Source organism: Cetorhinus maximus, chromosome 19, assembly GCF_964194155.1.
Source record: "Cetorhinus maximus chromosome 19, sCetMax3.hap1.1, whole genome shotgun sequence".
Classification (NCBI taxonomy): Eukaryota; Metazoa; Chordata; class Chondrichthyes; order Lamniformes; family Cetorhinidae; genus Cetorhinus; species Cetorhinus maximus.
The window spans coordinates 76,478,487-76,501,498 of NC_135897.1; the positions used below are offsets into that span (position 1 = coordinate 76,478,487).

Consider the following 23,012-nt stretch of genomic DNA (forward strand, 5'->3'; position numbering starts at 1 on the left):
GGAAGATTCACATTTGGAACATGACTTCCAATTGCCATCTTGAACCCATCATTAACATAATTAATTTTCCTATTTGAGCCCAAGTTCTTCATGTAGGGTAAGTTGCCTTGGCTGCAGATGAGACAAAGTTGTTGACATTTCAGCAGCACACCTGCTGTAATGTCAGGCAAGGCAGGAGGGTGGCGAAAAGAGTACAAAAGGACCCTCCCCAGAGATTTGTATAATTTTTAGAAGACAGGTTCTTCATAAGCTCCAGGCCCTCCAAGAATATATAAGGGGTCATATGCCCAATGACCAAGCCTGGTGCCAAAAGGGAACTTAGAAACGGAAAAATATTTATCACCTGGATCGCACCTATGCTGGCTTTGCTGCCATTTTGATTGCTGGAAGGATCCGAGTGGTCCAAACATTTCGCATCAAGCTGCATCGCTATTTACATCTTTATTCAGGCAACCTCGCAACTTTGACAGGAAAAATAAGGGCAACCGTTCAGCGAAGAACCCGCTCAGGAAAGTGGGCAATAGAGGAAGTAAATTGGGTATGTTTAAAGGGACACTGAAGTTTTCTGCATCATTCAAAAGGTGTACAAGTCAAACACTGACTGTAGCATAGCTGTAAATTGCAAAGAAGTACCCGTGCCATCATTATGCAAGTCTTTAAGAATACTGAAGCTGTGCTTCAGATGCTTGGGCTGGTGAGGGAGAGAGCATCAAATTTCTCCCAGTACCGAAGCCACGACCTGATGCTAAGGCTGACACCAATGGCCTGCTCAGGTCTGCAAGAGTTTGCCTGGTCCTGAGGAGGTTCACGAGAATGATCCCAGGAATGAAAGACTTAACAGATGAGGAACGTTTGAGGCCTCTGGGTCTATACTCGATGGAGCTTAGAAGGATGAGGGGGGATCTGATTTAAACTTACAGAATACTGAAAGGCCTGGATAGAGTGGACGTGGGGAAGATGTTTCCATTAGTAGGAGAGACTAGGACCCGAGGGCACAGCCTCAGAGTAAAAGGAAGACCTTTTAGAACAGAGATGAGGAGAAACTTCTTTAGCCAGAGAGTGGTGAATCTATGGAATTCATTGCCACAGAAGGCTGTGGAGGCCAGGTCATTGAGTGTATTTAAGACCGAGATAGATAGGTTCTTGATTGGTAAGGGGATAAAAGGTTACGGGGAGAAGGCAGGAGAATGGGGTTGAGAAACTTATCAGCCATGATTGAATGGCGGAGCAGACTCGATGGGCCGAATGGCCTAATTTCTGCTCCTATGTCTTATGGTCTTATGGTCCTTGCGGGAGCTCACTCCCTGCACTAAAATCTCCGGCTCTGTATAAGAAAATCATGGTGCCATTCCCTGAGACATTGGTCATGCTTAATGTGGACATGCAGTGTTCACCTGCTGTCCTTATTTTCAGAGACAGCACGTCTCACATTAAGAGATGCTGCTTTGCTTTTTATGATTATGGGCATGCCAGGATTGGCAGCCCCTGCCCGCTGACTTTGTCGAGCTGCTCAGTGACATCAGAAAACCCGAGGGCAGCTCACTTGTGATAGGATAAAAAGGTCCGACCATCAAATTGATTGGCAGACAGCCCACCCATCCAGCGCTGATTCAATGCGTGAAGTGAAAATCGACCCAAGGGGCCTTAAAGAGATGGGGGGGGAGAGGGGTACCCACCACTAGGCTGTCTCCCTCCCAACATTGCTAATAGCAGACTTCCTGCTGCACCCTCAGGTGGTATACTGTCACCTCTCTCCTGACAGGCCCTGGTGTTGGCAGCACTTGAAACAGAATGCTGGCAAACCAGTCAGATCCCCTGGCTTCATACCTCCACTATCATTCAGGTCCAGTGGGACAGTCAAATTTCGTGCAGCCGAGATCTCTGCTGATGGTGGGAGAAAGAAAATTTACCATAGGTTTACCAGACTTCTCCTCATCTCAATCCTAAATGGTCTACCCCATATCCTCAGACTGTGACCCCCGGTTCTGGACTCCCCCACCATCGGGAACATCCTTCCTGCATCTACCCTGTCTAGTCCTACAGCTAGCATAGAAAGGAAAGTTTCATTACATTAGCTTAGGCTAAATTTGAACACCAAGTTCCAAAGGTGAAATGATGTTGTGTTAACTCACTATGCCTCTCAGTGACCTCAATGTGATCCGCCATTACAAATTATCCACATTGGCCTTCTTCTTCCTTTTCTCTGTGAAACGGAGCATTTGGTCTCATTTGTGGTCAAAATTCAGCCTGGTTTTGTGTGGATTATAAACAAACAAGGGCTGGAATAAACATGGCATCAGAGACGAGAGAACTTCATTGCATCATTTCGATCTGCATTTAGACCTATAAGTCAGATATGGAATGGAAAATTTGAGCCAAAGCTTCAAGACACTGGTTTTAGACTTAATTCCGATGAACAGCTAACAAATTATCCTTGGACCATTAGTTTAGAGTCTATTGTTGGTGGAAAATTGCCCCTCAAATTTAATTACCTAGCACATATTTTCAGTTGCTTTGCATTCATGTGTGTGTGTGTGGATGTGTAGGGTGAGTGAGATCGAGTGCAGTTCATTAGTTAAAAATGTTTCACCAATCCTTTCAATTCAACTCTAAATTAACCAAGACCAGATAATCCACTCTCCACTTTTTCAACAAAAATTTTTCAGAAATCATCAAATATAAAACTAAACAAAATTATTGTTAGTGGAAAGATAACCCTTGTAATGTTGTGAGTGGCAGTGTTTACCCTGACATGTCAATCCATAATGGTGCTTGACTGCTCAGGTGTTGTTTCCTTTTAATCAGAATGTGCTCAGATTCCATGTTCTTTCTTTGTTAATGTCAACAGAATCTACAATACAGAAATAGACCATTCAGCCCAACTGGTTTAGACCAGTGTTTATGCTCTACCTGTGCCCCCTGTACTCTACTAACCCTATCACCATGTACTTCCTTTCTCCTTCATGTATTTACCTAGCTTCCCTTTGATGAACTTATACAATCCACCTCAATTAATCCTTCTGGTGGCAAGTTCTATGTTTTAACACCTTTTTCCTGAATTCTTTATTGGATTTATTCATGACTATCTTACATTTATGGCTTCTAGTTTTAGACTCCACTACAAGTCTCTATATCTACCCTATCAAACCCTTCCATAATTTTAAAGAGCTCAATTAAATCATCCGTCAGCCTTCTCTTATGAGAAAAGGGGCCCAGCCCATTCCTGATAGCTATTTTAAAAACATTTAATTATGCTTCATACATCAATGCCATCAATTCTAATTTTACAGATGTTGGTGGCATACTGGCTCCAAGTAGGCCTGAGTGTGCTGTGCCAGACCATAAACTACAACCACAATTCAGCAGTTGATTGCGCTTGCGTGACATTGGTAATCCTTTCACATGCCATTGTGCATGCATGTAGTGCATTCTATCCAAGTTGCTTGGATAAAATGATAAAGAAAGAAAAGCAACAGAGTTTATGCAAGTGTAGTTGATGGTGTCATTAAAGGCAGCGATGTGTGTTTCTCTGGTATCAAAGAATAATGTCCATCTTTGGGTAATCTGTCAGAACAACAGTATAGGGTATACGACTTGCAGTACAGGATCAATCGGAACATTTGAAACTCAAGTATGAGGAATGACAATTTCACATTGCGTGAATGCAAGAGACTCTCAAATATAATCCCCAAAAAAGAAGACATCAGAACGCAAAATTTCAATTCTCATCAAGGCAGCAGTCAATTTACTGGAAATGTTTTTTAAAAGAAACAATGGTGAGATTTGTGGATAGAATGCAAGCATCTGAATTGGACCACAAAGATTTTCCACACATGTACCACCTGGCTGGGAATGGTTATCTTACCTTGAATTGTTTTAATCTGGTTGTGGATTTTCCTTTGCATCCTCTTGACAATATGGCGTTTGATATCTGTTGCTCTCTAACACAAGTCCAGTTTTGGGATCGTTTATTTCCTGCAGTTTGATCAGTCCAGCATGAACTGGATACTGGTAAGCATTTTAATGGACGGATCTAGTGGCTAGATATAATACTGAGAAAACAAATGCAGCTCTTCATATGTTCTTGGATCTATTGGAAAATCCTGATCAGAAATCAGAAACTATCATGGAGAGTCTTGATAGTCAAGGGTTTGCTGATGCAACTTTGCAGAGTAATTTTGCTGGATTTGTCAGTGACAATGCCCATGCAATGTTTCAGAGGAAAGTAGACGTTGTTCAGTGCCTTCAAGCGAAATATCCAGACATTGTAATATGCCATTATCTAAATCACAGGATGGAATTAGTAGCTGGAGATGCTATCAATGAAGTAAATGGTTTCAACCCATTTCTAGACATTTATGGACAAACTACAGCTGTTCACTAGTTAACCAAAGGAATTGTGAGCATGTGCTGACAAACTGAATTTATAACTAAATAAACCTGGACATATGTTTGGAATCAGTGTGTGCTAAATATATTTAAGGCAATTGTGCTCATTTCCTTGCTGCCTCAGAAAATAAAAGGAGACAATGCTGGGACAAAACTACATGAACTATTGACAGGGCTGCAATCTCCTGAATGCACCCAGGATTTGGCTTTAATATTGAACGCCTTTATGAATACTTAGGTATACAAACAAGCTACTGAGACACAACATATAGATCATACAAGCCTTTGAATATGAAACCAGGTACACCAGAAACAAAACTTGCAATTGAAGAAAGTCAGCCCCGGCCAAAATCGCAAAGAGTGGCTAGTTATGTCCCCCACACCTCTCTCCCTCCCCACCCCAGGGGCGGGTTTGGGACACAGAAATAGTCCCCACTCATGTTTTCCAACCCCAAAGTGAAATTCAGCTTTAATAGTTAACCACTTGATGTGGACTTGAGTCACAGGTAAGCCATACTGGGTACAGGTGAAAAGTTCTCTTCCCTGAAGGCCATCATGGTGATAATTCAGCAGCTGTCATGGCCATTTTTGAAGTCGAGTTGGAGGAAGCTTTTCGTGAAGCACAAACACCAACACAGATCTAATGAGCCAAATGGCCTGTTTCTGTGCTGGAAGTTCTAGGATTTTTTTTTCTGGTGCTCGCCCATAAGTGACCAAATTTACTGATTTCAGTTTAACAAGCTGCCACAGTGGGATCTGAATTCATGATTGTGCTCTGGTCCTCATCGCTAATCCAGAACAATATACGAAGACTTGGCTTCAATTTCACAGGTCTTCAGCTAACACCAGAACTCAGAGGGTACATCCACAGCTAGTAATCAGAGACCACCATGAAAACTCCTTTAAACTGAGCTCAGTGGCTTTTACAGACTGAATGGAATTTGATTTATCAATAATGGTTTTTTTCATAGTTTCATGTATGTGTTATAAAGTACTTCTTTAATATGAATACTTAACATAATTAATAATGTGCATTGATATTTATTTAAAATTAGTAGCTTTATTCATTTCCAAAGCAAGGTGTATATTCAGAATTGGATTACCATATTGTCTATGACCCAGTGATCCCTGCGATATCTTCTAAGATGTTCCAGTGTTCCTCCACTTTTCAAACTGCCGCTGCCCTGTGATACATAATGGATTCCTCTAGAATGGCTTCAGATACAAGAGGTTTCCAAAATGTAACTTTATTTACATATATGTTTTTCACCAGCTTTCTGGCTTCCAGTTAGCCTTGAAAACTTTGCACCCACAACCACCCGAACCAAGTTCAACCTTTTTAAAGTGTCTCAGCACTCCCTCTTTAGGTTTTTATTTGCATTATGCATACATAACATAGTAATTAACCCTGCAAACTATACCCAAGTGATCCAGTACCACCCATACACTATCGTAAAAATACACAAATCATTTTAATGATGTATGATGCTCTTACATTTATCAAGTCATTTTTTTTTTCCAGCACTAATGTCACCAATTAAATTTTGGTAGTTTTAATTTTATCCTATCATCAGCTATGGAAGTATCTGGCTAATTAAAATTCTTCAAACTTTCACACATATACATTTCAAATTTTACTTCAACAGCTCCAGATCATCTCAGTGCTATAAAAAAGACAGGCTGATAAATCTTTGCCAAGCAGAGTTTAATAACTGTCTAGGAAATGCAAAAGGATGCCAATCTGAACAAATCACATTGCTTGTTTGTACTTGAATTGAGTGCCTTGGCTCTTATCTTTCTTGCTGCACCAATGTGTTGAGTTAAGCTGAGAAGTGGGAGAATTTTAACAGGCAAGGGAGGGGAGGTGAGTCTTTGTGTTAAATCTCTAGAAGCAACGTCGGGTCAGGATCCCGATGTCATCCTGCTCTCCTCTGGGTTTCAGCCAGCTGGGTCCAGAGGCAAGTGAGGAACCTTCATGCAGCTGGGGTAAGTTGGGTAAGTAATTTACTAATAGATAATTAAGTTGTGCTTTAAACAAACATTCTGGCTTTATCCGCCAGCGCACCTGTTTTCCCGATTTGTCAACAACTTGTCAGGGCCAGCCAAGCAAAGTGTACAGTGGGAAGAGCTTCTTCAGTGAAACACAGGCTGGGAAGCCTTTGAACAATAGCCAGCCATGGCCAAGTGCACTCTTTCTTAGAGAGCGCTTTCAGTCCTTGATAGGTAATTGACAACTTCTTGGAAGTCATTTAACCTGTCTTGCACTTCACTCACCTTCAGCTGCACTTCCCTGCTGTCCGCCTTCACCATGGCAGGGGAACAACTTATACAGCTGTACCTTGCTCCCTTGATGAGGAACGAGGGGAGCAGCAACAACATCAATACCAAGAACAGAAGAAGGAGCTGCCTCCACCTCAGCCAGAGGCTGCACCACAGGGAATGAACACAGAGATCCAGCTCCGAGGGGGCAAGAGCCCCAATAAAGTAGAGGACCAGAAAATGGGTCTTATTCCAGATGGCAAGCAGTGACTAGTGGTGTACTGCAGGGATCAGTGCTTGGACCCCAGCTGTTCACGATATATATAAATAACTTGGATGAGGAAACCAAGTGCAATATTTCCAAGTTTGCTAATGACACAAAACTGGGCGGAGTTGTGAGTTGTGAAGGGGATGCAAGGAGACTTCAGGGTGATTAAGATAAGTGTGTGTGTGTGTGTGTGTGGGCAAACACATGGCAGATGCAGGATAATGTGGATAAATGTGAAGTTATACGCTTCGGTGTTAAAAAACAGAAAGGCAGAGCATTACTTAAATGGTGATATATTGGGAAATGTGGATGTACAAAGGGATCTGGGTTACCTTGTACACCAGTCAATGAAAGTAAACAGGCAGGTACAGCAAACAATTCGGAAGGCAAATGGTATGATGGCCTTCATTGCAAGAGGGTTTGAGTTCAGAAGTAGGGATGTCTTATTGCAGTTTTACAAGGCCATGATGGGATAGGTGCCCGCCCTATTTTACGTGCCCCCCACCCCTTGCTGGTAACGCATAAGATTCAGCCCTAAGTGCCCATGCTTTCAATGTGAAGCAAGTTTTTAACCTTTTAGATATTATAGCAGAATTAAAGAAACCAAATAAAACTAGAGACAAAAATGCTTCAATTGTCACAGCTATAGTCATGGTTCCCTCATGAGTAGAGAATTCATATCTGTTCTCCTTAACACAGAAACACATATGTTTACATTCCCCCTGTATGGGTTTGTGAAACAATACTGTAAAGAAGGGCTTTAATGGTCCAGACTAGTATGGAATGTGACTAGTTTGGAATGTGCTATTAAAAATATGCAATAATCATATGGCCAATTTTTGTTATAGCAATAAATCTAAAACAACAAAATTGCCTTAGTAGTAAAGCACAATTTAAGATATTCTACTAAAAAAGGAATGTGCCAAACTATTTTTATAGGGAAATCTTGGGATCAATGGCAGTGGGCACAGCAAGAAACTATTAATACAATTAGGGCTCAAAAATCCCATATTCTTCCCACATTTATTTCGTAGTCAGAAAACAAAATGTATTCCAGAAGTAAGTTTTACACAGCTAGTAATTGTCAGCACATGTACGAAAACATATGGAAGCACTTAGCGGATGAAACATGGGAGAGCCAGAGACATGGCCAGAAACTGCTGAAATGTCACAAGTGTCAAGGCTCCATTTTGTACTGTTTATTGTCAGAGGACAAAATGAAAATAGGGAGTGTCACTATCAGCATCTTTTTAAAGAGAGTGTAATTATCAGTCCTTTCTTTAAAAATCAGACTCTTGCCTTGCTATTGGTTGTTTTAAATACTTCTGTTTAAATAATGGATGTCAAAGATATAATTGGAGGAACTAGCTTTGAAATTTCTGTACTCAGCAGTGTCAGGACAATTAACTTGTAGAATCAAATTAAAGCTGAAATACATTTGGTTTAATGTAGGCAGGTCATATGTGACGAAGCACATGGATCAGTAACAGCACTCTTGTCAGCTGGTCATGGGTTTAAGCTCCAACCTGAGCTGACACTTTCTGCTGCCTATTTCAGTGGATGTATAGATCCACTAGAAAAGCAATTGGGTTTTCTTGGTGTGCTGGTCAGGATTTATTCTTCAAGCAAAACCTTCAAAATTAATTTATTATTGATCACACTGCTGCTCATGGACCTTACTGTACATAAATTGGCTGCCATGTTTTCCTACCATACAGCACTGCTGCTCCTGATTCTGGGCTTGTTGCTGTTTCTAATCCAGTAACAGCCTTATGTCTCCTTCCAAGTTTATGTTGTGCAGCTCACAGCACATCACTGCCAATTGCCAACACTGCACACGGGATAAAGCAAAGCACTGTGGATGCTGGAGATCTGAAATAAAAAATGTTTCGAGCCCAATATGACTTTTCTTTTAGAACTGGAGAAAGGTAAAAATATGACCAGTTTTATGCTGTTGAAAAGGTGGGAAAGGTCAGGAATAGGTGGAGAGATGAAATGACAAAGATATCATGGAACAAAAGGTAAAGGAAGTGTTACTGGTTGTAGCAAAGAAACAAAGTATTGGTCCAGAGTTAGTGTTAATGGTAGAATAAAGGACAGCTCTGTGTGTGAAAGCAAAACATGAAAACAAGATACAGGCTGGCACTCGGCAAAAAAAAAAGAATCAAAATGGAGGGCTGAGTTCATGGTCTGAAGTTGTTGAACTCAACGTTGAATCCAGAAGGCTGTAAAGTGCCTATCAGGGATGAGGTGCTATACCTTGCACTCGCATCGGGCTTCACTGGAACATTGCAGAAGGCCAAGGGCAGAAATGTGAGCGAAGTGGTGAATTAAAATGGCAAGTAACCAGAAGGTCGGGGTCATGCTTGCGGACTGAGTGGAGGTGTTCCACAAAGTGGTCACCCAATCTCCATTTGGTCTCCCCTTTTCTCAACAGCAAAAAACCCATCATATTTTTACCTCTCTTCAGTTCCAAAGGAGAGTCATATTGGACTCGAAGGGTTAACCCTGTTGCTGACTCCACCGATGCTGCCAGACCTGCTGAGCTTTTCCAGCATTTTCTGTTTTTATTTACTGCATGTTAAAGCCACAGTGGACAGGCAACAGCATATTTATAGGTATATGTAATACCAGAGTAGAGCCAAGAACATATATAATGACCTGAACACCTATGTAAATAAGATCAACAACCATAATAGGAGGTGAATCTGAGATTACAGTTGAATTATTAAAATTGAGACATTTAATTGTAGAAGGACATCAAATTATGCAAATTATCATGGATAATCCAGTTTTACTATCACCACCTGTAGCGATCAAGCAGTTATATGGATCAAATCTGACTTTCCAAATTAATATCCCAATAGTACGAATGTATTGGCTGGTAATTATAGTGACAAACAGGTTGTATGGGTTTAGAATAGGAGAGATCTTCTTCCCTGTTTTACAACCAGGGAAGAGTTTAACAGATATGAGAATATCAATTAGAGCTGGATTAATTTATCTTGATGCTAAAATCAAATCCAGAGCAACAAAAGCAACCATGAGACTTGTGGGCATAAAGAGGAAACTTACTAAGTCACTATGGCAAGAAATGGAGACATACTTACCAATTTAATGACATGCCTTGAAAATGAGCACTTTCTGGAATTGGCTGCCATGTTTTCCTACAATACAGCAGTGCTGCTCCTGGGTCTAGGGTGGAATTTTACACTACGGGTGGGGTCCCCACCACCCCCTGCAACTCCGCCCCCCCCCCCCCCACTCCGCCCAAGCTGGGGATGGGGTCCCGTCTCTGAGAGCTACTAGCCAATCAAGTGGCTGGTAGCTCTATGGTCCCAACAGTACCACTGGGTGTGATGGCCATTACTGGGACTGCACCAGACCCCAAAGGTGATGGTCAACGGAGCTGATGTGAAGGTAAGTTGAGGGCGGGATCTCGTCAGCTCAAGGCTGGCAGGCCCTGACGAGGTCAGTGCAGTGCCGGGTAGAGAGGGCCAGGGGGCAAGTCGGTGCGGTTATTTGGTGGTGGGGAGAGGAAACGCAGGAGTGGGAAAAGATTGTGTGGGGCCTCGATTAGGCCCAGGGGGCTCATAAAGGAGATACACATTTGCCTGCTACAAAACCGAGCAGTGAAAGCTGCTGACTTTCACAATTGATGCTGGCCTCTTCTCTCCACACGTAAGATCCCAATGGTGCGGGGAAGGCCCTTACATAGCCATTAATTGGCCGCTCAAGGGCCTCAATTGGCCCGAGGGTGGGCAGGCCTCATGATTCCTCCCACACCACGAGGGCAAGGTGGGAAAGTGCCAGGAATGGTACCCATGGTATGACGCTCAATTTTTCAGCCACTCCATCCGCCCACCTCCCAAACTGCCTCTGGCGGGGGCCATAAAATACTGACCTTTGTTGTTGTCATGACTTTTATCATTTAGACAACACAGCTCTCCAATCAAATAAACCAAAAAGAAATTACACATCCACATTTCTAACACTTTGGCCTAACGCTTTAATCTTGTGCACCATTTTATGAAGCATAGTTATCTTATTTCTAACAGTAGTAGCCCTGCACTGGCACTAATTCTCAGTGAGTAAAATCAATAAAATCCATTCTGTTTAACTACAAACAGCAAGGTGTACTGCTGATGTTGTAGACATAGAGCAGAATTTTCCAGTCGATACACAGGGGTGGGCCCAACACGCCGACGCGTAAAATGACGCTTGATGACGTCGGGCATCGCGCTGAGTTGCGATGTTTCATTCGGCGGGCGCACAATGGAGTCGGCTGCGCACCCGCCAACATGTAATCGGCCTATTAAAGCCATTAAGGAACTAATTAAGGTTATTGTAATCGCTGCCCATCCAACCTTAAGGTTGGTGGGCAGGCAAAAAGGCCAAGCGGCCTTCGCGTTTTTTAGGAAACCTCATCCACGATTAAACATTTTTCATATAAATAACAACATGTCCCATCTCATGTGACGCAGTCCTCAGGGAGATTGAAGCGCTCTTTTGCGTGCATGCGCGAAAGAGTGCTGGCCCCAACTCTCCCTCGTCCCGTCCCCCCCGCCCGCACAGGTAGCGCTGAGCTTAATTGGCCTGCCCACGTAAAATGGCGGCGCGGAGCCGATTGCGGGCGGTGATCAGCCTGCCTGCCAACTGAAAAATTATGCCCATACGCCAAGATTTTCCGGTGTCATTGACATCGGGTGTCGTGGCGGGCGGGCGGAGGTGACGACAATATGGCGAGAAGGCCAAAATTCGGTTTCACACTACTATGAAACCAGCTTGTGATCGTCCACTCCATCCGTCAATAGTGGATCGCATTCCCGCCACTGCACGTTGGGAAACTAATTTCAATACTTTAGCATCTCATTATAAGCTCTGCTCGCTGGAATCATTCCCCCCACACTGGATCATCCGGGTACGATGTGTTTCACAACTGTACATAAGCAACCTGCACCTGGAGAGCTGCACTTCCCTCGGGACTGCAAGGTTTGTTTGCCTCCCTTGCGTCAGGCAGCATTTGTTGTCTTCGGCACCAGGCTTCACAAGCAAACACCATATCACTCTTTTAAAATTCATTCACGGGATGTGGGCTTCGCTGGCTGGACCAGCATTTGTTGCCCATCCTTAATTGCCCTTGAGAAGGTGGTGGTGAGCTGCCTTCTTGAACTGCTGCAGTCATGTGGTGTAGGTACACCCATAGTGCTGTTAGGAAGGGAGTTCCAGGATTTTGAACCAGCGACAGTGAAGGAATGGCGATATATTTCCAAGTCAGGATGGTGAGTGACTTGGAGGGGAACTTCCAGGTGGTGGTGTTCCCATCTATCTGCTGCCCTTATCCTTCTAGATGGTAGTTGTTGTAGAGTGGCCGAGTTGTCCTATCAATGATAAAGTTGATCTGCAGACACTTCTTGGGTGGAAACATTAAGTTTATTTACAATATACTCAGCAACAACTACACCTATGCTTTCAACTCCAACTCTATGTCTATGCTGGATGCTGAGGGAGACCGCACTATGTCCCATTTGTTACTACAGATCATGTGGTCTTCCTTAATGAGTATTATTCTTAAAGGTACATTGCACACTAAATAAAACCAGAATTACTACAGTAGTGGTTGTGGGTTTGGAAGGTGCTATCTAAGGAGCCTTGGTGAATTCTTGTAGTGCATCTTTTGATGGTATGCACTGCTGCTACTGTCGTCGGTGGTGGAGGGAGTGAATGTTTGTGGATGTGGTGCGAATCAAGCGGGCTGCTTTGTCCTGGATGGTGTCAAGCTCCTTGAGTGTTGTGGGAGCTGCACTCATTCAGGCAAGTGGGGAGTATTCCATCACGCTCCTGACTTGTGCCTTGTAGATTGTGGACAGGCTTTGGGGAGTCAGGAGATGAGTTAGTTGCCACAGGATTCCTAGCCTCTGACCTGCCTTCGTAGCCACAGTGTTTATATGGCTAGTCCAGTTCAGTTTCTGGTCAATGGTAACCCCCAGGATGTTGATAGTGGGGGATTCAGTGATGGTAATGCCTTTGAACGTCAAGGGGTGATGGTTAGATTTTCTCTTGTTGTAGATGGTCATTGCCTGGCACTTGTGTAGCAAGAATATTACTTGGTATTCAGTATTATTGCCGGAATATTGTCAGGGCACTGTCCAGTGCCTTCAGCTGTTTCTTGATATCACATGGAGTGAATTGAATTGGCTGAAGACTGGCATCTGTGATGCTGGGGACCTCTGGAGGAGGCCAAGATGAATCATCCACTCTGCATTTCTGGCTGCAGATTGTAGCAAATGCTTCAGCCTTATCTTTTGTACTGATGTGCTGGGCTCCCCCATCATTGAGGATGGGGATATTTGTGGAGCCTCCTCCTCCAGTGAGTTGTTTAATTGTCCACAACCATTCATGACTGGATGTGGCAGGACTGCAGAGTTTAATTCTGAACCGTTGGTTGTGGGATTTCTTAGCTCTGTCTATCACTTGCTGCTTATGCTGTTTGGCATGCAAGTAATCCTGTGTTATAACTTCACCAGGCTGACACCTCATTTTTAGATTTGCCTGGTGCTGCTCCTGGCATGCCCTCCTGCACTCTTCATTCAACCAGGGTTGATCCCCTGTCTTGATGGTTATGGTAGAGTGGGGGATATGCAGGGCCATGAGGTTACAGATTGTGTTCGAGTACAATTCTGCTGCTGCTGATGGCCCACAGCACCTCATGGATGCTCAGTCTTGAGTTGCTAGATCTGTTCGAAATCTATCCCATTTAGCACGCCAGTAGTGGCACACAACACGATGAATGGTATCCTCAGTGTGAAGGTGGGACTTCGTCTCCACAACGACTATGTTCTTACTGATACTCTCATGGATGAATGCATCTGATGCAGGCAGTTTGGTGAGGATGAGGTCACGTATCTTTTCCCCTCTTGTTGGTTCCCTCACCACCTGCTGCAGACCCAGTCTAGTAGCTATGTCTTTTAGGACCCGGCCAGCTTGGTCAGTAGGGTGCTACCGAGCCACTCTTGGTGATGGACATTGAATCATCGGAATCATGTCAGATTTGCACAAAGTTTGGTAGCGGGCAGGAATAAAGTCATTTTACCTGCCGACAGCAATGGCGGGTTTTCGTGTCTATCATCCCATTCCCGCCTCATTAATTATGCAGCCACAAGAAACAATGCAGCGTCTGATTTGCCTGCCACACGTCACCTCACCGCATCCGCACACTTCTCAATGCTTGCATTCCAGGACTGCTCCGGTGAAGACATGGCCCCAAAAACCAAGAAGAGTGCAGCCCCCTGATTCAGTGATGCACCCCCCGAGACACCTTCTGGACACAATGGAGGCTCCCCGCAATTTCCTCTACTCCCGCTCTGGCTGCAGGAGGCCCATCAATCTCACCACTCCGGCTTGAGAGGCAGTGGCATAGATGGTCAGTTGGTCAATGCCAAGAGGTTGGCCATCCAGTGCAGAAGATGGATGAATGATCTCGTCCGTGACACCAGGGTATGGCAGCCATCTCATCACTCTAAACTCACACACTCACAAGCCCATCACATATTCACTGGCATCTCACTCACTGTCAGCTCAAGGGACATCACCACTCACTTTCTCACACACACCCTCACATCTCCATCTGGCCTCATCTCCTCTGGAGGCTGCCTCCTCAGCCCTCACCATTTTGAGGCAACTTGCACAGATCAACATGTGCCCACAGACCCTGGGATACCCTCCCCCAATCAAGCTCTTGCCCTGTATCCATTGAAAATCCACCTCTACCAGGTACCAGGCCCCCCAAAAGGGGTATATATGGGGAGATGATACGGAACATTGACCGGTGGCAAGTAATAAAAAAGGCACAATGCAAATTTTTTGCCAAGACTGTGTGGATCACAGCATGAAATGTGCAGCACTCTTAGAGGTACAACTTATCTTATTAAGCATTAAGGCACATTTTGAATATGCCTTTCACTGCCAAGACTAGATAAACTGGATGCAGCTTGTCTATAATTAAATGGTGATCATGCAGTGAACTAGGTTGCAAGATTTCAGGGTTCAGGACCACAGATACCGAATAGGCAGCCGACTAGTTAAAAGTAATTTTAAGATGGTTTATTGAGTTTATGAAGAAACAACAGTTTGGATATGATATATTAATAATTAGAAAGGAAACATATACAACCCGTAACAGCTTGTGATGACAGCAACCTGCTCTCTAGTCAAAGTGTTAGGAAACCCTTCCCTCAATCTTCCCCTTCCTCTGGTAGGGGACCAGAGTACATTCTGCACCTTGCCACCCTCAGTGCTTCCTCCAAGTGGTGTTCAACATGGAGGAGTACTGATTCATCAGCTGATAGAGGGCAGTATGTGGTAATCAGCAGGAGGTTTCCTTGCCCATCTTTGGCCTGATGTCCATGTTTGATCCCTGTGGAGTCTGGAGCCACATGTAGGCCAGGGATGGCAGATCTCCTCCCTTAAAGGGCTTTAGTGAACCAGGTGGGTTTATACAACAATTGACAATAGTTTCAAGGTCATCGTTAGACTTTTAATCCCATATTTTCATTGGATTCAAATTCCACCATATGCCATATGCTCTGGGTCTCTGGATTACTAGTCTGGCAACAATACCACTATGCCAACCGGGGGAGGTGTCTTATGGGCAGGTCTGTACCTCCAGACCAGCCGTAAGGCAGAGGTGGATTTTCAATGGATACAGGGCAAGAGCTTGATTGGGGGAGGGTATCCCAGGGTCTGTGTGGGGGCACATATTGATCTGTGCAAGCGGTCTCAAAATGGTGAGGGCTGAGGAGGCAGTCTCCAGAGGAGATGAGGCCAGATGGAGATGTGAAGGTGTGTGTGAGAAACTGAGTGGTGATGTCCCTTGAGCTGACAGTGAGTGAGATGCCAGTGAACATGTGATGGGCTTGTGAGTGTGTGAGTTTAGAGTGATGAAATGGCTGCCTTACCCTGGTGTCACGGACGAGATTATTCATCCATCTTCTGCACTGGATGGCCAACTTCTTGTGTGCAGCATTGGCACTGACCATCTCTGCCACCGCCTCTCAAGCCGGAGTGGTGAGATTGATGGGCCTCCTGCAGCCAGAGCGGGAGTAGAGGAAATTGCGGGGAGCCTCCATTGTGTCCAGAAGGTGTCTCGGGGGATGCATCACTGAATCAGGGGGCTGCACTCTTCTTGGTTTTTGGGGCCATGTCTTCACCGGAGCAGTCCTGGGATGCAAGCATTGAGAAGTGTGCGGATGCGGTGAGGTGACGTGTGGCAGGCAAATCGGATGCCGCCTGCCAGAGAAATGGCATGTTTCTTGTGGCTGCATAATTAATGAGGCGGGAATGGGATGATAGACACGAAAACCGCCATTGCCGGTAAAATGACTTTTTTCCTGCCCGCTATCAAACTTTGTGCAAGGGTGGATGCTTCCATCCTTGGGGGGCTCGATTTATGCAGAGTCGAGCACACTCCGCAGACCTTTAAGAATGGCGGCTGGCAGCCGGTTCAGGGCTTCCTGGTCCCTTCCCGGCACCCCCAACTTTCATCAGCAAGGGATAAGGGTGCGGCCAGTGCAGGTCACGAGCCCAGACCCTGCACTACTGACCTGGCCAACTTTGTAGCAGGCATCTCCTAGTCCCCTGCAATTTTCATGGAGTAGAGCCAGCTTTTCAAGGAGTCAGGAACCATAGCCTGGATGAGGAAACTTTTGAAAAGTAAGTTCAAAAGGTCTTACCCATGCCCCCTTGCCAAACTATGCCTCTCTATCCACTCCCCATGGTGCCTCATACCCTCCATGCCAACCTATGCCCCTCCACCTACCCCTCATGAATGAAAATCCAGCCCATATTTCTTAACCTTTAAAGGTCCAGTGTGCTGTACAATTTATAGCACACGGCCAGGATGTGTAGTATCTATAAAAACCTGCAGCAGTTGGAGTTAATATGAAACATTGACTGGTGGCAAGTAATAAAAAAAGCGCAATGCAAATGTTTTCCCAAGACTGTGGATCACAGCATGAAACGTGCAGCACTCTTAGAGGTACAACTGTAGCTTAATGAGCATTAAGGCACATTTTGAATATACCTTTCACAGCCAAGACTAGATAAACTGGATGCAGCTTGTCTATAATTAAATGGTGATCATGCAGTGAACTAGGTTGTAAGATCTCGAGGTTCGGGACCACAAATACCTAATAGGCAGTCAACTAGTTAGAAGTAATTTTAAGATGGTTTATTGAGTTTATGAAGAATCAACAGTTTAGATATGATATATTAACTAATTAGACAGGAAACGTTTACGACCCATAACAGCTTGTGATGACAAGCAATCTGCTCTCTAGTGTTAGGAAACCCTTCCCTCGATCTCTCAATCTTCCCCTTCCTCCTCTGGTCCATCTTCCATCTGAAGAAGGCAGCTGCCCAATGAGCACTGCCACCTCGCCAGCACCTCATCCGTATACGATCCCTCAGCAGGACCTCCCCATATACACCCCTTTTGGGGGGGGGGGGGGGGGGGGCTGGTAGTTTACTCAGTGTCAATCACCTATTCAAACTATTCTGACCAATGGATACAGGACAGGTACCCTAAACGTCAGGGTGGTTACTACCTCCCCTGTTCGTCATCCTGCTCAAGGTCAGTTTTTTGGTTTACAGTTTGCTGAGGGTCATATCTTGGTCTTTTCTAAACACTTGGGAGTTAGGGGGTGCACAGGATGCCACCTGACAACTCGAGAATCTGAAAAAGGCAGCCTGAATTAAGTAACCTTGCTGTTTCTGAAGATTATTCAGAGGTCAAAGTGTTTAGAAAAAGAGGCAATCAATGCTGCTTTGAAAATCCTATAAAATGCAGAAGATACCGACTTAGATGAGAGTTCTTTTTTATTTATTCAAGACCCCAGTTTCTTACAATGTTCTCCCTACCTCAGAGTGGAGGTTTATTTTGCTGGCATTATCATAAAGCAACATAGAGGACAATGCAAGACTTGGCCCCCAACCCATTACAGCATTAAAGGAAAAATAAAAAGAAAATCCACTTTTAAAAAAATGAATTAAAAGTATTTAGTTTACAGAATTTTTGGAACATTGGATTAGATTAATGTTCTAACACTACAGATTATTTATGTAGATTAGAGATGAGTAGATTATGTTCATTTCTAGGACTAAAACGATAAATTTACATTTTGCATGCCCTGTAACTTTAAAAGCGAATTGTAATTTAATGATTTTTCTCCTGACTTAGCCTGATTTATTGAAATATTTGAGCCCCAGCAGTGATTATACAGAATGCGGAAACTTGTTCAGGAGAAGCAAGTATTTGAAGTTCAAAAATACAGGAGCTGCTGTTAATGGCTGGTTGGTTTCGTAGAGACTGCAAAGGTTTCTGACGCATGAGTTTGAATCATTTCTGTGATCCTAAAATTGCAAAAATGTCAAGTATTCACATTTTAAAGAAAAAATAACATGTTTGGGATCTACAGTGTCTGAACAGTAATGAAAGACTGGAAGATTAATCTGTTTGGTCTAGTTTGTTGATTTAAGGTTCAGGAAAAAGACAACAGGCATCTATATATGTCAGAGCTATCCTTAAGGGCTAAGTGAAGTTGAATGCAAGTACAGCAAGCAGAGACATTTATATTTGCTTGCCAAGTGTTTTTCAGTGTGAGACAAATAGCTCTGCCATCTGTTAGACATTACTAAAATCGCAATTGTATTCTTTATGCTTTTAAAAGTACAGTGTTGATTCCTCCTGTGATGACTCTGTGGATAAGTGTCCCATGTGATGTGGCACCAAAACTCTTCAGGCTATAAATGTTATAACAAAGTTCAATCTTTAGTGTGTGCTGAGTTAGCTGATTTCACCCAGACACCATTGGGATCATTACAGTTGAACTCAATTCCCCCAAGATAGAAGGGAAAATCAGCCAGATTGATCACTATTTAGTGTTAGCTCCTGAAGTGCTTGTGTATAAACCCAAAAGCATCTGATCTATGTTGGAGAGGCTGTGAAGGGTTTTCATGTTTGATCCTGCCGCACTGGGTCATGATTATTGGTAAGGTTAAGCCCATGAAGACCTGTGCCCCTATACCTTTTGAGGGTCTCCTGGCACTCAGTGAAGACTCCCATGATCTTTACAGAGGCCCTTTTCTTGGCTTCCTGTTATTCATAGCATGTAGGTGCATCCTGGTACACATGATACCAAGTGCTCCTTAATTATCCACCCTGATGCCAGATGCTATGCAAGATTGTCCAATCTGAGGTGATTATGTACTCTATTTAGTCATACCTGGTTAGTATTGTGTGATCAGCAGGCAAGGCTTCTCACCGACAGCTCATAACAATGAATAGTGGCCTTCATGTGAAGAGTCTGCATGAAGAATAATGTGAGGCCTGCAAGACCAAATTCTGCCTGTAAAAATGTTAAGCCTTGCAAATGTTTTAAAAGTTATGAAAAACAGAATTGCTCCTGCAATTTAAGTGGCAATCTCCTCCTTTGACTAAAGTCTTCATAAAGAAGATTGGAAAATAACAGTTGAGAGAAGCAGGAGAAAGAAGATGGGGAAAATTTAATTATTGAAAAAGGCAAATAAAAAACTAGAAAGAATGACAAGCAAAGGATACTTCTTTTCTTGAATTGCTGGGGTGCTTTCCAACAGAGTAAGTTGACTTTGATCTCCATCTTTGTCATCTCAACAATAATAACTTGCCTTTAACATACTCAAATATCCCAAGGTGCTTCACAGGAGTGTTATCAGCCATAATTTGATTCTTGTAGCATGAGTTTCAAGGGACATATTTACCCTTCAATACACTATCATTCTGACCCCTAATATTCAAGGAAATCATCACTGTCTATTAAGGTTGGAACACTCAGAGATTACAGGGTTGATTATTACCTTTAAGGGAAATTAGGTGGCACGCGATTGCAACACCTGCCCAGTATCACCAGTGAGGCCTATTTTGATGGTTTGCCCTTATTTGCATCCAACCAGCAAGCTGGCAATATGCTCCAAGCACAGATAAGCAATGTACCATTTATAGAGGGGCAGAGAAATCTGCACGGCCATCCACAGAAAACAGGCCTGCACCAAGGGATTAAAGGGAAGGACAGGAGCATGGAGGAGGGGTATGACAGATGCATGATTGAAGTGGGGGAGAGGAAAGACTGGCAACAAGGTGCAGGGAGAGAAGTTTTACTCATCCTGCTGCTTAATGGGTGCCATTCTTTTTCTACTATTCTCAGAGCTCCTTCCACCAATCTTCTTAAGGGATGCAGGTTCTTGCCATTTCCTGCTGTGTGTCATGGGTTCTTCTAGCAATCCCTGTGTGTCATGTTTAACTGCAACAAAGCACAAATGAGACATTAGCACCCCAATTTGCATTCAAAATCATGAGGGTCCTGTGAATCCAACAGAGTGTTGGCTGCCTAACTTAAGTCCTGCTCAAAAATGACAATGGGTGGGTCTCAAGCAGGAAGCCAGTGATCCGTTTATTTTGGTCTCCCTCCCACCCATTCCTGCTGCAAAAGAAGTGTGGTAAAGGGATCAAAATTGGAGCAGTAATAATGCATTGACTATGCCTGGTGTGCTTCTGCTAATTCATTTGCCCCAAGCCTGCATTTGACTTTGCTGGAAGTCGTGAACATTTATGGTTCTCTTAATTGCTTTAGAACAGCTTGATATGTGAATTATTGTCACTGAAAATTTTATGTTCATGTTACCATTGAGTCTATTATTATTCCACTGCACCTGGTCATTCTAGTGACTGCATTTTATTCTTTTCTCATTCACAGGTTAGGTACTTAGGAAAAGTGGTCATGAGAGGGACACAATTCACATCAGGTTGCACCGAAAGGTCTGTTATTGAGTTGTGGGAGAAGCATACACTGGATTATGAGGATATATCATCAGCCAATGCCATTTTAGAGATCCGCCCTTTCCAAGTCCGCCTCCACCATTTGGATGCAAAAAGAGAGGCAACAGTCCAAATGGATACCTTCCAGGTGGCGCGCATTGCCTACTGCACAGCAGATCACAATGTCAGCACTAACATCTTTGCATGGCTTTACAGGGAGATCAATGACGATTTGTCCTACCAGATTGATTGCCATGCAGTGGAATGTGGGAGCAAGCTTGAAGCCAAAAAACTAGCACACGCCATGATGGAGGCCTTCAAGAAGACCTTCACCAGCATGAAGAGCGATGGGAGAATCCACAACAGCAGCTCCTCCGAGGAAGCAGAGTCAGCAGCATCAGACGATGGCTGAAAAGGGGAAATTGATTAATTAAGAATCAACATTGAAGTCTGGCCTATTGATGAGAGCCATTGGAGAGAAATGAATGAAGGAAACTAATTGAGGATGAAATGCCAATGAACCCTTGGTTGGTTAGCTTGCCAAATTAGCCAAGTGACACAATATATTGAGAAGTTTTTAAAAAGATTACACATTATTAAAATAGTTGCATTGAGATCTAAAACGACTGCTGTGCTGTCACTATGAGTGCAAAGCTCTCTGACTCCCAAAAGGAGTCCGCTGACGGCAACTCTTTATAATCCACCTGATGAAATTCATTAAACTAACGGAACAGTTAACTCCCTCACCACAGCCAAGAATTAAACTGATGTTTAACTTCAGAGGGAGAATCACACAGACAAAACAGTTAAGGAAAAGGGAATGGAAAAAATGCATTCAGATTGAAAACCAAACTGGCAAGATTTGTACATCAAAATAATTAAAAAGAAATGCATGGATCTATCTTCATATATTTCTACCAACATATAAGCTACAATATATGTAAAGATATATTCCATTTTTATAAAAATATATTTCAAAATGTAAGTATTAAAATGTAATGTTTAAATCTTTAAAAATTGGTACGTGTGTATTATCAACTGTGAAAAACATATGGAAGTGTTTGATTGTAAATGTGGAGGCTCGCCACATATGAACCTCTAATCAGAAATTGTTTTTAGAAGCAGTGGAATAAATGTGACCATGAAAATCTATAGCCAGCACAAACAAAAAAGTTTGTTTACAAGCATTCCAAAATTGTATTGTTAATTTTATACATTCTTAAGGAAAATACAGACTGTTCCCAAATGTTTCACTGCAGCTGTTTTGTTACACTCTTGTTTCTCATTGCCCACTACAGGCCGCTCGCTTCAGTTTAGTTCAGCAGGAAAGGTTGTAGAGATCAGACATTGTTTATATCACATATGGAAAGTTAACAGAAGGTTGCTGCTCTCAAGCCAGCACTTCCATAGTTTTAAACATTTACCTAAATACTGGCCTTCGGATCTTTGTATGCCCAACAAAACCCTTGAAAGAAGATGTCAACTCAGGAGCTAAATTGTCACTCCTCATTCCTACCTTCTTATGTTCTTACACAGAGCACCTCATTATTTTATTCTCCCATTAATAGGGATGACTATGTAGTTCCTGAGAGAGTCGTGAATAGAAATAAAATCCAGTTGATATAGTAAATTACTTAGTATTCAATGATCCCACCCTTACCTTCCTGCCAAATGTTGGGTGAAAACAAAACTGAGCTCCTAAGCAAGTTAGAATTTTCCATTCTCCACAGAATAGATGCAAGGAGGCTAGTTCTTAGATGTATGAATGGAATGGATAGTTAGGACAGAAAGCTAATACTGCACCGAGATAATGAGCCATCATCTTAATGAGTGTGAAATTAATAACCAGCAGAATGGCCTACAACATGACAACTAACTGAAAATTCATGTACATGTCAATTGTCCTTTTAGAAAAATAATGTTAATAGCATCACTGCCAGCAAAGCATGTTAACCAAGATTATTTTAGTGTGTGATTGTTTTTGAAAGTATGTTACCTGCACTTGTAAAGTTACACAATAAATTGTTACATGGCGTGGATTGGGTAGAAGGTCATTATTTTTATTGCTAGAAATATAAGCCACCCTGTTAATAAACTGTGTAACTGGCCATAACCTGTACCCTGGGTGACAGCAGCAATGTTTTCCTCACCACAGGTCAAATTTCTCCTATCATCCTCACATAGCAAATCGGAAAGAATGTGATTTTGTATAAATATTTGGAGTAACCATGAGACTCTGGGGTCAGT

At 43.2% G+C, this 23,012-nt stretch overlaps 1 protein-coding gene across 1 annotated transcript in view; it reads left to right on the forward strand.

Annotated features, from left to right (window-relative positions):
• pid1 (phosphotyrosine interaction domain containing 1) overlaps positions 1-22,243 on the forward strand; it is a 129,064-nt gene extending 106,821 nt beyond the window's left edge. Inside the window, exon 3 of the mRNA XM_078564217.1 lies at positions 20,704-22,243. Within this exon, the coding sequence (XP_078420343.1) occupies positions 20,704-21,177 (474 nt within the window). The 3' untranslated portion in view covers positions 21,178-22,243. The remainder of the gene's footprint in view (positions 1-20,703) is intronic.
• Positions 22,244-23,012: the final 769 nt, after the last annotated feature.